At 40.6% G+C, this 18014-nt stretch overlaps 1 protein-coding gene across 3 annotated transcripts in view; it reads left to right on the top strand.

Annotated features, from left to right (window-relative positions):
- Positions 1 to 16886, top strand: part of GAS7 (growth arrest specific 7) — a 134791-nt gene extending 117905 nt beyond the window's left edge. For all 3 annotated transcript variants that reach the window (XM_077924261.1, XM_077924263.1, XM_077924262.1), the window contains exons 9-14: positions 1818 to 1896; positions 4576 to 4704; positions 5225 to 5348; positions 7110 to 7189; positions 7694 to 7792; positions 8170 to 16886. In XM_077924261.1, the coding sequence (XP_077780387.1) occupies positions 1818 to 1896; positions 4576 to 4704; positions 5225 to 5348; positions 7110 to 7189; positions 7694 to 7792; positions 8170 to 8283 (625 nt within the window). In that variant the 3' untranslated portion in view covers positions 8284 to 16886. The remainder of the gene's footprint in view (positions 1 to 1817; positions 1897 to 4575; positions 4705 to 5224; positions 5349 to 7109; positions 7190 to 7693; positions 7793 to 8169) is intronic.
- Positions 16887 to 18014: the final 1128 nt, after the last annotated feature.

The raw sequence follows: 18014 nt of genomic DNA, 5'->3' as shown, positions 1-18014 counted from the left end.
AACTGGGATTCTGTTTTGTTTCTCTTTAATAAACCAGATCAGCAAGCCAACAACAAACAATGGCTTTATGTTGATGAGTAGTCATGGTTTGTTAGAGTGAAACAAACCACATCTCAGGTTCAGGCTTCATGGCTTATTTCTCCCACTAGGGGACAAGCTGGAGTCGCAAGCGATTGGGCAATGTGCTCTAGCACACTGTTCAGTCCAAATAAGCCTTTAACCATGACTTACTGTTATTTGCAAATGAAGTCAATGAGCCTATATAATGCAGCCTTTTGATACGTTTCATTTTTCTTGCGATGGGGATTTGACCACATGTCCTTTCCAACTCAGAAATGTGATTCACATTTTATTTTACGTCTTTGCGGTTCCATCTATTCTAGATTCGCCGTGGCATCTGATGAGGTGGACTCTAGTCTACAAAAATATATCCCAAAATAAATGTTAGCCTTTAAATAAATTTGTTCATCTAAGGAGTCTCTACAGACCCTTTGATGTTTCTTGCCACAGAGTATAATTGAATCGCAAACATCTGATAACTTAGTTTACTCCCTTAACAAATTCCTTGTTCCTTTTAATGTTTGTGTCCTCCTGGAGGAGAGTATATTGATTGCAGGAATTCACAGTTTATTCGTTTTCTACTCTGGAGGACAAGAGGAATTTTAATGGGGCATGCCTGCATACCAAATAGTGAATTGGGTTTCTGCTTGGATGCATTCAATTCCTGGTTCCAAAAGAGATGTAGGCAAAATAATTCCTGTCTTGTACAAATACTTTGGATTTCAGCATGTCCGTCTATAGTATTAAGATGGCTTTCAGACACTGTACGTTTCTTATGTTTCAGTGGCTATGGAACTTATTTAATTTTTGTGATATGGTGGGGGGGGGGGGACATGTAGCAAGGCAGATTAACTTTCTTTGTCACCTGGCATTCATTAGATTTATATCCTGTCTTTTTCAATGATGAAACTCGTGTAAACTTCCAGCTCATTGCCTAAACTGATAGCCATTATGTTATTATTCCCTCCACTAGACTAATTCTCACAAGTTATTGGACACTTTGCTTGGAGGAGCTACTAAGAGTTGGGAAGACATGTTTGAAAAGGCTATTAAAAGAAATCACATTGTTTATTTTCTGTCACCTGAGAAAATTAATTCAATTCTCTGTGTTGTCATGGGCTTATTTCAATTGTTTGACATTTTGAGGCTTAAGAAACAAACAAACAACTCATCCAAACGGCTCCTCATTAGGTAAAACCTTCCTAAATGTAATTGGAGTCTGATGGGAGACACTCTGGATCTAATCAACATTTTATGGCTACTCTACATATTATGCTTCAATTTATGGTTAAGCTATCCCTTTTGGTATTTAAAAAGTATCAAATTACACACTCGAATCAGTAGCTGAAGAAGTCATTAGTTACCTCTGCTGAATTATTATAACTACAAGTAAGAGCACAGGTAGAAAAGTTGCTAGTTTGTCTCAAATGAATGGTAATTATGAGCCTAAACAGCACTAAGGGATTGTGAGCGTAATTTATTCCAGGGGGTGGATGGGGGAAATGGGATGAGATTTTGCTGAAAATAATTATGCTCATCTTCCTTCCCCCGAATGTGAATCTGAACATGAGTCTAGAGAGAAAAATTATGTAAGATAATTTACATTTTTTGTCTTTTGAGTTCAGCACTCTGAAATGCCGCTGTTCCCATTATGTGTAGTATTTGGAATGCTACTGATAACAGAAACATACGTTTGTAATGATGAGAATTGGATGCTAATGAATGAGTAAATTTCTTACCCGTCACATATGTTTCAGGACGCTTGGAGAGTCTTGGTCTCAGCTGAAGAAAAGCCTGGCTGATGAAGCAGAGGTTCACCTCAAGTTTTCCTCCAAGGTAATCACTTCATAAGGAATCTTCTGTGTGGGGTTGAGACCAGCAGAACATGTTTTCTGAAAACTGGGGTGCAGTTTTACATAAAAGCTGCATTTGCGGGATTTTCATGGGTAAAATAAGATGTCTGGGGAACAGAAGGATCCCAGTCAGTTGCTTTTCCCCAAAATCAGAAGCTATTTATGCAAATGACTGTTGTGGCCCTCTAATGCTGGATGATAGGAAGCTGCTTTCCATCAGGACAGACTGTTGTTTACTCTGGCTGGCAGTGGTCTGTTACATAATCTGTTCTGCGATCCTTTTTTTAAGTGGGGATGCCTAGGTTTGAACTTTGAACCTTCTGCACTCAAAGCATGTCCTCTGCCATTGATCTGTGGTCCCTTCATTGATTCCTAAGAAAGCACTATATGCAAACTTTAGGCATGAACCAGCCAAAGTTTATTATTATTATTATTATTATTATTATTATTATTATTATTATTATTATTATTACAGTGGTGCCTCGCAAGACGAAAAGAATCCGTTCCGCGATTCTTTTCATCTAGCGGTTTTTTCGTCTTGCAAAGCAAGCCCATTAGCGGCTAAGCGGATTAGCGCTATTAGCGATTTAGCGGCTTAGCGGCTATTAAAGACTTAGCGGCTTTGAAAAGGGGGGGGAGCGGGGGGAAATGGCGAGACTCGCAAGACGTTTTCATCTTGTGAAGCAAGCCCATAGGGAAATTCGTCTTGCGAAGCGCCTCCGAAACGGAAAACCCTTTCGTCTAGCGGGTTTTTCGTCTTGCGAGGCATTCGTCTTGCGGGGCACCACTGTATTATTATTATTATTATTATTATTATTATTATTATTATTATTATTATTAAATGTTTTCCGTTTTCAAAAGTTTACAAATACACATCTTACAGTCTTGTACTTCCAATACAAATACATGTCATACCCCCCTTTTGTGGTTTCTTATTTAAATTTTTAACACTGTATTTTCCACTTTACTCCATTTTTAAATTGTTCTACAATTAATCTTACTTATACTTTTAACTTCTTGATTTAATTTAACCCTACCAATGCTTTTAGTTGCATACCATGATTTTTCAAATATTCCACAAATATTCCCCACTACTTAATAATAATAAAAATTTCTCTTGGTTTCTTAGCACACCTGTTAATTTTGCCATTTCAGCGTAATCCATCAGTTTAGTTAACCACTCTTCCTTAGTTGGAACAGCATCCTCTTTCCATATCTGGGCAAATACCATTCTTGAACCAGCCAAAGTTAATCTTTTTCAAGTCCTATGAGTCAAGTCCATGGGAAAGATTAAAGCATTAAAATAGTTCAATTTGAAAGCTTTTATCATTGAATTGCTCTTCCGATTAAAAATAATAAACAGCCTTATTCAAAGGTTAGCAGCTTAGAAATAAGCAGAAAAATAGGTTAGCACATTGTGGAATTATCACTTAATGGGTGCATATCCTCTGATAGAAACAAGTTCTGCAGATAACTTTTTTTCCATTTTCACCTGATAAATGTGCCAGTTTCCTTGGAATCACAATGCTCAAGGCTGCAAGCTCAGTTAATGTGGGTGGAGTTTAGTGTATGGGTTGTGTGATTACTGTATAATATGTGTGCTGGGGCGGTATTCAGTTTGAAAATCTGGGATGGGTAGAAATTAACTACCTTCAATGCTATCACAGCACTGCTTTAGAAAGAAAACTATTAGTTCAAGTGACCTTTTTTCATCAGTCTGTGCCTGGAAGGAATCCACAGCAGTCCCAAGACTATTGATTCAGCTGAGTAACTGCCCTTCTCATGATCAAGTTGTTAAGAGATTAGACAGCAGACAAATTTTGCCTGCTTCATGGTTTCAATTGTTGCAGACATGTTGAAATATACACTGAGTCAGTGTTTGGCTGGTTATGTAGTACACATGCATCTAAGTCATGACTTGGGGTGGAAATGTCCTTCCCCTGATTGCCTTTTTCGTTCCTGCAGTTGGTTGAGACAGAATAGGTCTGCTTTCTGATGTCGTTGTGTTTGAGAGCCAAAACAGATGTGACCGGGAAATGCATGGTCAAATCTCCCAGCTCTTTTCTCTCTGTTAAATTGGGATGTGCAGCATTTTGACTGGCACACCGTTGCTGAGGGGAAAGGCTGTTTAACACCTTATTTTTTGAATTCCCCACCCCCACCCCACCTGCACTTGCTAGTCCTGTTGGGGGAAATACAATACTGTTACAAGCATCTGTCTTTTTTCTGAGGGGGGATAATAGCAGTTTCAAGGAGGAGATTTCAATCAGGAATACAGAACTTGGAGACAGGGCTAAAAATACTTTCTCCCCCGGTGCTGTTACTATTCCAATTGATGTCTGAAGTATAGTGCTCCTGGCATCCTGGAATCACCAGATGCTGCGGATAAGAAAATAGTTTTAATTGTAATTGGGTTTTTAAATTTTTTTCTAAATTGTTCCATTATGGATGGCCAGCATGGACTCCTTCAGAAGGATGGGTGGTATTTAACTTGAATGAATGAACGGACAAAAAAAATAAAAATAGAGTGTGTCACCCACACTACGCAAACTGGGAGTTTCCTGTGTCACACACCTTGAAAGAATTGTGGTCAAAATAGAGGTGTATCAATTATCAGCCGTTAGTCCTTCCTCAACCAAATTTCCCTTGCCTTTTGTTTCAGCTCCAGGCAGAGGTGGAGAAACCCCTTCTCAACTTCCGAGAAAACTTCAAGAAAGACATGAAGAAGTATGACCATCACATTGCTGATCTGAGGAAGCAGCTGGTTAGCCGGTATGCATCGGTGGAAAAGGTAAGCCAAAGCAGTCAGATGAGTTCAGTGGGCTGCCTGAAGGTTAGGGATAACTTGGCAATTCCACCTTCAGAAACAGACGACGATAGCTTATGTTTCTTCCCTGGCCAAATCTATTTTGGTTTGAAGAAACAAGTGCATGTAGTTCATGCAGCAACTTTTTAGCATGCCCTATATTAAGCCAAAGTAGCTGACTTCTCAGACAAACATAGTGTTGATATTAATATTATTAAATGTTGTTTGCTCCAGCATTCCTAATGATTTAATAGTTGCCACATCTGAAGAACTACTCTGAAGAGCACCTTTAATCTTCCCTGTGGTGCTAAAACTATCACACAGAAGAGGAAGAATCTCTGTGTCTCATGGTTCATGTTCCAGGTTCATGGCCTCCAACAAGGGCATATGTTCCATATTGCAGTGATTAATTCTGAAAGGAGGGGAGGGATATGAGAAAGAGGAGGCAAATGGTTATTGTTTTTCTGCTGAGGAGGAATTCATGGTCATTTCTTTTTGTTTCAAGGCCCGAAAAGCATTATCGGAGAGGCAAAAGGATTTAGAGATGAAAACACAGCAGTTGGAGATAAAACTCAGCAACAAGACAGAAGAGGAAATTAAGAAGGCTAGGCGGAAGTCCACCCAAGCTGGTGAGTGAGGATAACGTGTGTTAAGAAGACAAGGAACAGTGGTGTAAAAAGAAAGTTAGGTGGAACAAAGTCCCTGCTGTTTTAGCTAAGGAGAAAACTTAAGTTCGGGAAGCACTGTTTTGTGAGAGGATAAAGAGAGCACAAATGCTGACTGGCTCACTCCACTTCCCCAATGTGATGCCCTCCAGATGTTGTTGGACTACAACTTCCATCAGTCCTAGCCAGAATGGCTAATAGCCAAGGATGATAACAGTTGTGTTCCAACAGCATCTGATGGACACCAGGTTGAGGAAGGCTGACTAACTCCCCAAATCTTAACATTTGGTGTTGATCAGGACTGAATTCATAACAGTTCCTTCCTTCTGGTTATATCGCAAATATTTACTACAGACACCCCAAAGTTTAGGTGCTATTGATAAGTTCCAGGATTTAGCTTCTTCCACGCCCCCCCCCCACAAAGGACCAATGTTACATACATCTGAAAGAGAAGAGGAGGAAAAGTATGTAGAGTAATTAAGGAAAAGTGACCAATTATGCAGGTCTTTGTAATGCTGGAAGAGTCAGACAGGAGTTTAGTATATCAAATTGTCAACACTCCTTGAAGCTGGTTAGTTCAGTGATGTGACTTTCAGTGATTAAATTTGTCCATTTCCTCTCTGTTTCCTTGTATTAAATATGTGACTAGCAGAAAGTAGTGCTGGAGGTGCTCTCTACATTCAACACTTCGTGATTCCATGTAAATTGCATTTTATAAAATACATACTCTCTGATTTGTACACTAGATGGCAGGAGAGATATTCACTACTACTTGACTCAAAAACCTTGTTTAAAAAAATCATATGATTTAAAAACAGCATTAGCCTGGGTCTGCTTCTGCATTTGTTCTACTCGAAAACAATATTTGGGGGTCTCAGGTAGTAGCAGCATTAGAATGATCCATGCTGAAACTGATAAGAGGAGCAGATTTTCCTGCTGCTTACCAGTATGCTGCAATGTGAGGGTAGCAGTGAGGGCGAGGCAGGGGCGCTTGATTGGCTCTGCTCATATGACATCACTGCTGCCCTGCTGCACCTCCGCACCATTCTGGTACATGGCAGCAATTCTGCTGCAAGGAGATCAGGTATATGGTCTCCCTGACAGCTACTCCTGACCAGGAAAGGGAGTTTAACAAAGGGAAGCCATAAAACAAGCATGGATTGCCCATTTGACATAGCAAATAAATATCCAAAGCTTGGGGCAAAAACTCCATTTTGTTTCCTCACTGAACTGTACTTTTGTTTCTCAGTCCAATGAAATTGAAATTTCAAGAAGTGGGAAACAATATTTTTCCCTTTGTTCCATGACACAGTTTCTGAATATTTTGATGACTCTTGGCCTCAGTGGCCAGGGAGACTTGGGGAGATTTCCTTGAAGGGAGAGGAGGACACACCTGGGAGGTAGGAAATCAATGGACTGGTTTGTTTCTCAGTGTTTGTCTTACAAACATGCTCCATTGTGAGGCATGCTGTCCAGCTGGATGAGCCCGCGGTATTTGTTTGACAACTGTGTTTCACTCCTATTAATAAGGATGGAGAGATCACCACTCACTTCTCTCCTAATGGGTTTGATTTAGCTACACTACATTCTCTTCGTTCTTAACACCTTGCATGTAGAAACTTGTAGATAACTGCACTTTCACTTCTAAGTACCCTTTAGGGCGAGTGAGTGGGCTTGCAAAAAAAAAGTTACTCACTGTTCTTTGCTTTGCTTTGTGTGTTGCAGGAGATGACCTCATGCGCTGTGTGGATCTGTATAATCAAGCCCAGTCAAAGTGGTTTGAAGAAATGGTGACCACCTCTCTGGTATGTCATGTTGGGTCTCTCCATGTTATGTTTGCAAAACTTCAGTGATAAGTGCCCATCTGGTAAACGTTATCAAAAGTTCAGCCCATGCCTGATCTTGCCACAACATTCTCAGGTCCAACTCTGGACGGCTTCCAGCATATATTAAAACATAGTGAAACATTAAACCTTAAAAAGCTATCTTGGCAAATTCAGCAGACATTGTGTACGCAACAGTTTTCCTGGTCTGTGCATCGTTACAGTGGCCCCTGCATTCTGAGAGGGCTCATTAGAGACTATCGATTGGGTATTCATAGTAGGAGCTGTGGTAGCAGGTAAAGCCCTCATATGCTACAGCTCTTGTTTGACCCATGTTCTCATTTCAGATGGATTCTTTAGAGAACAATAGTGAAGTTCTTAGTCACTAAGAAATTCACATAAAGCAATCTCACCTTTCATTTGATGTTCAAGTATACTGCCTTATCCCCCATCTTTTAATGAAAATCTTTTCTTGTTTCCTTTCAGGAGCTTGAGAGGCTAGAGGTGGAGAGAGTGGAGATGATTCGGCAGCACCTTTGTCAATATACACAGTTGCGGCACGAGACAGATATGTTCAACCAAAGCGTGAGTTTGCTTGGCCTTTTCTCCTTTCAGAAACAGTATTTCAGCAGGCCCTTGTAAACCTTAGAGCCTTAGAGTTGCACTGAGCCCGCCACACTCTTGCCCTCCAGTGTAGACAACGGCATAAGTACCACAGCTGACTTGAAAAAACAAACGATTAAAACGCATTGGCCTCCTTGATGTAATATCTGTGGTCTGCTCTTCTTTCAAAATGGTATCCTTGGAATAGCTCAAGGCCTAGTTGGAAATGTTGTCTGAGGAAACAAATCTGAAGAACTGGAAGAAGGAGGTGGAGAAGTGGTTCAGTTTTGCTAGGGAGTCTCATTAGGCATTCCTTTGTGCTCTTATGGTAACACTGCTGTTGTTTCTGTGTCTTTCAGACAGTAGAACCCGTGGATCAGTTGCTTCAGAAAGTGGATCCAGCCAAAGACAGGGAACTGTGGGTAAAAGAACACAAAACCGGTAATATCAGACCCGTGGATATGGAGATATAGACTGCTGTTGCTGGTTGTAAGTGGTGGGCTCCTTGTCCCAGCCATGTTCGAGAGAGTTCTGTAAAGCCTCAGGAGTAGGGAAAAGAGAGACGTTCTGCTGTCAGCTTCCTTATATATTTATTATTGCCTGTAGGGACTATTTCTGTCATGTTTGATCATTATTTCATTTCCTGTTGTGCTTTGCCTTAAACATCGAACATTCCAGGTTTGAGAAGCCACGCTTTATACTTCCTTTCAAAAATGGGCTGTCAGCAGCCAAGCAGTTGCCGCATTCGTGATAAGCTGCAGGGGCTGTTTTCTGGTACAAAGAGAGTTTTGCTATTCAATTGTGATTGACTATCTCATGCTACTCTCCTTGCATGATGCTCTGTTTGTACAGCAATGCTAAGACACAATATGCCTCTGCCAAACAAACGAGACTGGTGAATTTGAACACGACTCTGGAAGGAGTGAGATCTTCCTGAATATTGCCACTTAATTGGATGGGAAGGCGGGGGTTTGAGGAAAACGCTCCTGTCCTCCCTTTACAATTTATGAAATGGCATTTATAAAGCTAACCTACCTCACAGGGGTGTTGTGAGGATAACAGTAAAGCCTGTACAATATGTATTTTTTAACAAATCCTGACTCCCATGACTGCAGACTGCTGTTGTGAGGCCATCTGTGAAATTGTGTCTTTTTCAGTACAAAAGAAAATGAGGTAATAGGTCTGGTGACCTTTTGAAAAGGTTGGTCCTTCTTTATATACCCTCTCAGGTACTCACTGACTGTAGTCCACAAGCCACTTACTCTGAAGGGGTGGGATTCATCTAATAAACCCTATCAGTGAAAGCCCTGCAGGAGGGCTTCTGTTTTACAGCAGGGCTTTCCCCCCGTCTTCTCCTCCTGCACCCCCCAAAATTTGGTTCTTGGGAGGCAGGAGGGCCCCCCAGAACAACACGGTGGGAGAGGGGGATTGTTCCATCTGGCAAGCTGATATGCTTGTGTAGGCAGAACATTTGTAACAGTGTGACAATGAATCCCACCCATGGTCTCCTTGACTTTGCCAGGGACAATTCCTGAGGAAACATTCTGAGAATTGCACACATTTATCAGCACTCTCCAGAAGAAAACAATATCCTCCATTGAATAGATAATAAGGCTACAGTGATTAGGACCCTGATGCTGTAGTCTTCAAAGAACTTTTTGAATGCTTCCCTTGGAAGATTGTAGCCAAATCAAATTAATTAAGGCATTGCTTGAGCTTTGCTTTCCACCAAATAACTTACAAGTTTACAGATTATATAGATGGCAGAACTTCCTAGCTAATGTGTCTTACCTCAAACATGAGTTACCCAAAAGGTGGATTTATCCAATTGCTCTCTGGTTGCGTCACGCCACAGCAACCTTCAAGTGGGACTTGCTCTTTGGGGAGGATTTAACAGGCCTTTGGCTCCTGAACTCCTCCATCATGGCAGCCATTTTAAAACAAGGAATTCAGTCTGTGTTAAATCTTTTCAGAAGACCAAGTTCCATGTAGCTCCCAACATGCTGTGATAGCCAAAAATCAACACAAGTAAATTAGAAACGATTGTATAAATCCGGCCAAATATGCATTCTGAAGCTAACATTCTGAAGTGCAGCTCTTTTCGTGAATGACGATGGACCCAATTGATCCTGAGGTCCCAAATGTTGAGAACTGTTGGAGAAGAACCACAGTGTTCTTTGTCCCTCTTTTTTCTTCATTTGTCTTGCCTTGTCTTGCCTTGGTATTTATACAGAACAAATATTTCCCCTCTGAATTTATCTGATCTCTTTTCGTTCCTCATACTGCCAAGTGTTTTGTTTGATCAGCTGTCATAAGCAAATGTGAGGAGCAGATAGCCCTTTATGTCCTTCCTGAGTATTCCAATATTCTTTTTTACTGGAATGCATAAGTCTGTACTATGACCAGATTTCACTGGATAAATGTTTTTATTTTTTGAATGATGATAGGTGTTGCAGATAAGTGGAGTTCCATGAGCTCACTTTGGCCTGGGTGGGTTGAGGTGTAGGTGGGAGAGGAGACATTTGTTTTGTTTGGTGCTGTCAAGCAAACTATCCCAATAAGTTACAACACAACTTCAGCTAATTTGAACATTCTTGCGTACTCTTCCCTTGCTTTACTTCCAGTGAAATATCATTTTCCCCCTCTTTCTGTGTAACATCAGGTTTCTAATAGGAAACACATTTCATCTTTCCCCCCCAAGAAACTGACCATCAAGGTTGCAAAAAAGAACGATTTATCCTGTTGGTATGTGTGGGGAAATTGAGACTTGGACACATCCCAGCATTAAAAAGATTTCCAAGGCATCCGTTCAATTCTTCTTCCTGTTTTGAAAACCAGAGTCATATTTCCATATTCTGTGCATCCTTCAACCAGCTTGCCATTGTCTGGAGCATCCCTCACTTGCCTTTTCCTGGCCTTCTCACTGTTTAGCAGTCTGCTCCCTGCATGATATAGACCTTGTCTTCTCATTTTCCTTCACGTGTGTTCTCAGGTATCAGCCAACATAAGTGAAACTGCCCACACAAATTGTGAAAAATAACAGACCATCTCTCAAAATATATTTTAAGCCACTGCTCCATATATACTCAACAGCACCTGACAGATTTTGTTCTCGTGTGTCTGCTGCTTTGCACTAAATAAGAATTGTCTCATTTTTCTATGTTCTGTAGTGACCTACGCTTTATCCTCCCTCTCCATGTTTCTGGTGTCTTTCTCCTTTTTTCTTCAGAGTCTGGAGGTATCACACTGCACTCTCCTCTACCAATTTTACTTTGAGGAGCCACCTCATTTAAAGCAAGCTCTCCCAGACATTGCTAAAGATTATATACTGATTTAGAAGTCTCTTTTTATAATGTGGCAGATCTATAAGGTAATTGGTAATGTGCTTGTGCTAGGTTTGTTTGTTTTGCTATTTTTATACACCAGATACCTTTTTCTTCTGGGCTGATACAGCCTGTTTGCACTTTAAAATTTCTGTCTTGCACCAAGTGGCACCCATTGAGTTCTAAGATTTGAGTGGCCTGTTCCATTAGGTTCAAGCCATTACTACTACCCTCTAACATCCTCATTTTCCCTTCCTTGTTCTCCTTAAAGCTCTCTTTTGCCAGGTAAAGTAGATATAGATATAGGTGGCTTCAAACAGGAGGGGGGCAAGCAGAGTGGGAGAAGGGGTTGTTGAGCCCTTTCCTTGCAAATCCTGAATAGACAATTAGTTGGCAAAGAACAGATTAAATGGCCTCTTTCTTTGCCCTTCTGGTTCTCTGCATAACCTGATGCAATGGATAGTTGCTTTTCATGACTTAAGAAAGCCTTTCAGGGGAAACAATCACAGCATTACAGCCAACCATTTCACTGTAACCGTACAGCCATTTTATGTGTAACATGTTTCTACTCAGGCTTGTCCTCCTTTCTTTGCTGTACTGCTTTATGATTTGTGCTTCGTTCACATCTAAACTTATGGGCTCAAAACTTAAAAGGAGATAGCTGTTCAAATGATAAAACCATGGCTTTAACTATACGGACCTTTGTTGGCAAGGTGATGTCTCTGCTTTTTAAGATATACTCTGAGCATATCCAGACGCAAATCTGTGTTTTTCAGTACAAAAGAAAATGAGGTAATAGGTCTGGTGACCTTACGAAAGGGTTGGTCCTTTTTTATATGCCCTCTCAGGTACTCACTGACTGTAGTCCACAAGCCACTTACTCTGAATGGGTGGGATTCATTTAATAAACCCAATCAGCAGACGCCCTGCCTTTACAGCAGGGCTTTCCCCCCCATCTCCTCCTCCTGCACCCCCCAAAATTTGGTTCTTGGGAGGCAGAAGGGCCCCCCAGAACAACACGGTGGGAGGGGGGATTGTTCCAACTGTCAAGCTGATCTGGAAATCCTTGATCTGATGGGATGCTGTAATTGAATACAGCCCAGTAAGTTAAAAGATTACCCATAGTTTATGAATAAAACCTAAGCACAGTGCTTGTCTTCCATGCCAGACATCCTTGTGTAGCCATCTGCTGCTGCTATATTTCACACACACACCCTTTGTTCTGCTGGGGCACCTGTCTCTTCATAATTGTTGTAGAATCTCATTGACTTTATTCAGGGACATACTAGTTTTGTATGCCACCTGTTCCTAAGACATAGCTTTACTCTCGCTGATAGATGTAATCTTTTACAGAACAAATCTATGCATTTACTCAGAAGTAAGCCCTTTGTAAAGTAGGGCTTACTCCATAGTTAGTATTATTGTTTTGTTAAGGTTGCAATGTTTTCATAAACACAAGGCCTCCTAAGCAAGACCTGCTAAATCCCTGCTTCAATGCCTGCCCTGGTGTTTTTAGGCATTCAGGACTATTCCGTATGCTTTCAGAGTATATCGTCCATAAGCTCAATTTTGTGAACTGTGGAGAAGCTCAAGTTCTCTACAGTCATCCTTCTATTTTTGATTTCCCCACCCCCTTCCCTCCCCTACAACAGGGATGAAGTCACTATTAAAATTCTGAATTCCTTCTCATACATCTGTTGTTCTGTCGTGTACTTTTTCCTACATCCAGTTCAGAATTTTGCCAGCTGCCCGGCCTCTGTATAGTGTGAAATGGGAAGGGAAAGCAAACTTTTCTGCTATTTTCTGTCACAAACAATGCGGGCTTGTTCTAGGCTTTGCTTAACAATGCTGCTTGGGCTGCCTTCACAGCTGCATTCTGATCCAGTGTTCCATTATTAGCCAGGCTCTGATGTGAAAACAGCACAGAAGTGCCATTGTAAGGATGGCTATGAGCACAAAAGGGCTTACATTCCCATCTTTAAAAGGTGGGAGTAGGGGGAAATGTGACAGGTGGGCATAAGGGCACGAACCTGAGAATACAAGGACGAAAGAACATCTGATGAAATGAGCAGGCAACCATTCTGAAAGGAGCAGGGGGCAAAATGATTCTTAAAACTTTGTGTAGATTTAGCTTGCACAGCTACATGGCATGAGACACTCGGGATACTGATAACTGATCTAAGTTTGTTTGGCAGTTGCTGATCATAAGCTCCCTTTTGATTCCCTCCCCCTCCCTTTTTTTCTTTCTTACAAATTAATTCAGCAGACCTATAGAATTTAGAGGCTGACTAGGATATTACTATACGATACAGTGGGGCATGGGGAAGTGTAGCACAGATGTATCTATAATGCCCCAGATTTGTTATCAAGCAGGGAAATAACAAAATATGCATCTTGCAAGGATTTTCGCCCCCATAGCTGCAACAACAGTTGTGGAGGTGGGATCAAGCATCTAAAATAATCCCTCATTGGGAAGTGTTGAGTGGGAAGCTTCTACACATGGTACATATTTCCATTAGAAACTAATAGTGATTTCATCGTGCTAGTTTAAAAGTGATATCTTCTTCCAAAGAGTCCTGGAAAATATAGTTGGGTGAAATTATGGCGAATTCTCTGTTAGAGCTATACCTAGTCGTCACCTCAGAAGTACAGTTCCCAGGCTTACCTAGGAAGAGCGAATGACGACTGTCAGAGAGGGTGAAATCTGTAGTGCAGATATGGCCTTGATTTAGGAGTGTCAGTACTTGTGTATATAATGTGGATAAAGATATGTGAATAGTGTAAATAAGTAGACTTTGTCCAGTCCAATACCTTGAGCTCAGTATGTCTCCAACAGTGAACATTCGTTGGTTGCATGAACTCGGAACTGATTGTGCTCTATCAGTACTTGCACCAAAGGTGTTGTCTCTCAGATCCTGTCCGTAAATCACAATACATAGTAACTAAGATGTGTTACAGTGGATTTTTTTAAAACCTCAAAGGCATAGCATGCAGTTGCATCTGGCAGGCAAAAACTTAAAAGGTTCCCAGCAATTTGACTAGTGTACACGCTCACATTTAGCATTATGTAACCATACACTGTGCCTGGAGGTGGCACTGCATGTATTTTACATTTTGCTGATCTTGCATGGGGTTCTCCTGCTTGACTTTTGTGTGACTCTAGTTTCCTTCACTTTTCGTATAAGCAAGTCAACCAATGTGTTTGTAGAACTAATGGTTGTGTACGTCTGTTAAGGTGATGTTTTGAGAGTCTTGCGGCCTTTGTTCATTGCGGAGCAAGACAATAGTTCTTTTATCCCATAATTGCTATGAAACAAAGAATACTGCACCCCAAAACTTGACATTCCCATATGACTGGGACTTCAACTTACATGGCAGTGAGTCCTTCTGATGTTTAGTTTGATGTCCATTCATTCTGTGCCCACTCATACATGCTTAAGAATATTTCACTGTGGTCTAATTTCAGACAACAATTCTTGTCAGATTTCCAAGTTGGGGTTTTGTCCCTACGCCTTCTGAAAACCTTCCACCTGCTATCAGGATTGGTACAGATACTTTTTTAAAAAGTCGATTTAGGTAACTACAATTTTTTTTAAGTGCTTGGAAATTTACTTTACAGCAAGCCTTTCTTGAGCCTCTGCTGTGTGTTCTACATAATTCATTGTGATATGGTGGCTCCTTTCTATGATATGTTCTCTGCTCAGCTGTCTTGGTTTGGTTATGGTGTGATTCAGAAAACCAATGGTATGCCATTGATTTCAGCAAGATACATATCTTGCTGATACTTTCTTAGTCCTTATGCACTCCACGGTGCCAAATACTGTTGAAATCTAGCTAAATGCTCTTATTCTAACGTTCGGACCATGTAAAAATAAAAAAATAAGAAGAACCTTATTTGGAGGGGGCAGCAGCAGGAAGGCCAATGTTTTGGAAGCACAGAGAATTGGAAATGAAGAGAAATAGAAAAAAATTCCCCAACTTATATTAAGTTGAAATATCTTGGATAAGATTGGTTTTAATCTAGAAGGGATGTAAAGAACAGACATATTTTCAGTTGTGTTCATATACTCAATCTGAGATATTGGGGGGGGGGGGGCGTATTTTCCTTTGCTGCTCTTATCACAAGCAAACTCCAGGAAGATCTTGCTGTAAGTCTAAAGCACAACCAGTTTGGGCATTTTGAATACCAACAGCAAAATAATATTTTAGAGATTACAAATCCACCTCAGATTATTAGATTTTACATTTCTGAGCTCATAGTCCACTCTTAATATAGTCCACTTTTAATATAGAATTTTTTACAGTATTAATGCTAGTGGAAAATCACATAACACTCCTTGAAAAAGTGGTGCAGGGCCTTTTTTTGCCCTAGGTTGTGCCAGGTTTTGAGCGAGTGCCCAGTAACATTTAAGCAGACCGATTCCAAGTTTGGCAGCATTTGTTTCAAACTGATGTTCTTCTCTGGTGGTTCTGTTACATAAGCATTGCAAGTGAAGAGGATGCTTTTAATGGAAATTGTAATGAACCTTTTGGATGTTTGGGGTTTGTAGACAGTAGTAATTTCACTCTGTCAATATTTTTAAATCGGTTGACCCTAATGTGCATTGAATACGGTTAGCAGAAAAACTCAAGACTACCTTCAGTGTTTGAGTACCCAATTCATCATGTCTATGTAGTAGCAATAATGTTTATTGCAGAGCAAGGAAGTGAAGGTGGCTACAATCTAATGAATAGCAAAGTGAATTGGTTGCAATCAATGGAGCTTGCAGTTTATGCATGTTTACTCAGAAGGAAGTTTTCCCAAGATATGTGCATAGGATTGCAGCCTTAAACATCCTTAACTGTGATTGTTGACTTTGATTTCTGGCAAATATATCCTTGTATTCCTTTCCAAAATTGGTGTACACTGAAATTTCTGTTACCTGTATTTGGTTGTCTATTTTCCCAGTGAATCTGAATTCACTGTGTGTCTCCCATGTCAGAGTAGCCTTATGAAAGCAGCACTCCCTGTTATCAAAACTTGTGTTTCCAAACACTGTAGGCTTATCACAGGCTATACGGATAAGCAAATTCACAATGTATTTCTTTTTACCATCCATGAGTAAATTGAAAGTGCACAATTCAGTTTTGCAGATATAGATTTGGAGGGCAGATCTGGCCAGCAACTAGCTCTCCCCAAAACAGTTTTTTTAAAAAAAGAGATTTTAAAAAATGGCATTGCTTATCTCGTCTTTTTATCCTGTACCTTTTACTAAACACTTTCTAAATTTTTACAGTCAAATGTGTCCTCTACCAGCAGTAATGGCTTTGAACTTTGTAATAATACTTAGCTGCAGATTTTTGGGCTGACTAGACATTTAAAAACTTAATTCTACTGTAAGCTCTGTGTATCAATAACAGCAGTGAGCCTTTAATCATTGTGAAAACTGTTAATGTGGCTTTTTTGTCCCATGCAATTGTATGACTAAAACACTGCAGCTGAAGAGGTAAATAAATACTCGTTAAAATTTAAGGGCCTTGTTGTCAGTTCAGGTATGTCTCCTAAATGTTAATATCACTGGAGTTGCACTGATTTACCCCATTTACAGATCTAGCCCTTAAATGTTGAAGGTATTTGCTATACATTCCCCCCCCCATCTTATGTACAAACATTTCCATAAACTTTGTACTTTCCTCTATTTTAGCAAGTTTGTATTATGCACTTGAAAAGCTTTGTCTCATCTCATGTAAAATAAACTGTACAGTCCATTAAATGCTGTGTTGCTGAACTGTTATTTTCACTAATAAGGAGCAGGATTTCTGTGACCACTTCACACTCGAATTAATCCACATGATTATGTACATACGTACATCAGTACATAGAAAAGGATTAACATGCATCGGGATGCAAGAAGGCAGTATTTCAATGAATAGGAACAGGCACACCCTCTTGGACCCTGTTGAGTCAATTGCTGTAACGATACCCTTTAACCATGTTCTGTGGTGACACTGCAACACAGCAAAAAGCATGCTATCAGCTCCTTTTTTCTGTTACACTGACCCAGTGGTGTCACTAAATAAGGTGTTGAGGTCATAGAATCATAGAGTTGCAGAGTTGGAAGGGATCTAAAGGCAGGGGTGAAGCTAGGCTTTATTTCACTCAGGTCCCCAATATGTCAGTGCAGGAATCACAGCTAAAGAATCCCTGACAAATGGCCATCCAACTTTGGTTAAAAAAGACCTCCAAGGAAAGACAGCCTTTGGTCTGAAATCTCTGGCACCTTAAAAAGTGACTGCTGTTTCCTTGCAAAGGCGTCTTTCCTCATCAAAACTTGACCCTGCCTACAATGCTCCAAGGGAAGGCGCCACCCCAACGTTGAGAACTATTGTACAGAAAACTCAGAAAACAGAAATCCACGGTAGAGAAAACTTCCTTTTCCTGCCACATAGAAACATGTTTCAGTGTCATTTCGCATTACAGTGTCATCTGCAAAACCCACCTATACTTGATGTACACATTGCCTAGTATTTCATCTATATTTTGGATATTTTAGTAGTCATTCCATAGACCCACCTGGTTAAGAATGTGTTAGGGTTTCTTCAGGTGGTGGGGGGTGAATAAAAACTGCTACCAGCCCTGTGAGTAGGTTTTAACTAGCAGCAGTTTCTAGAGCAGCCAGGAAGGCAAGGGCTGGCTGAGCAGAGGGTATTCTTGTTCTGCTTTACCTCAGAAGTTCTTAAGGGTAGATTGTTGCCTCAGACATGAGTTGTTACTCATAGAAACAGTGGTATTCACTGGTCGGGTGGAAAGCATGGAGACCGACAGTAAGTGGAACCAGAGCCAGTGACCAGTAGGAGTCCTCATATTCTAGTTTTGCCACTGTCTGCCCCCCTGCTGAGTT

Source organism: Podarcis muralis, chromosome 2 (genome assembly GCF_964188315.1).
Source record: "Podarcis muralis chromosome 2, rPodMur119.hap1.1, whole genome shotgun sequence".
Lineage (NCBI taxonomy): Eukaryota > Metazoa > Chordata > Lepidosauria > Squamata > Lacertidae > Podarcis > Podarcis muralis.
Note: the sequence above shows the minus strand (reverse complement) of the source record. Positions and strands in the feature narration are given on the sequence as shown.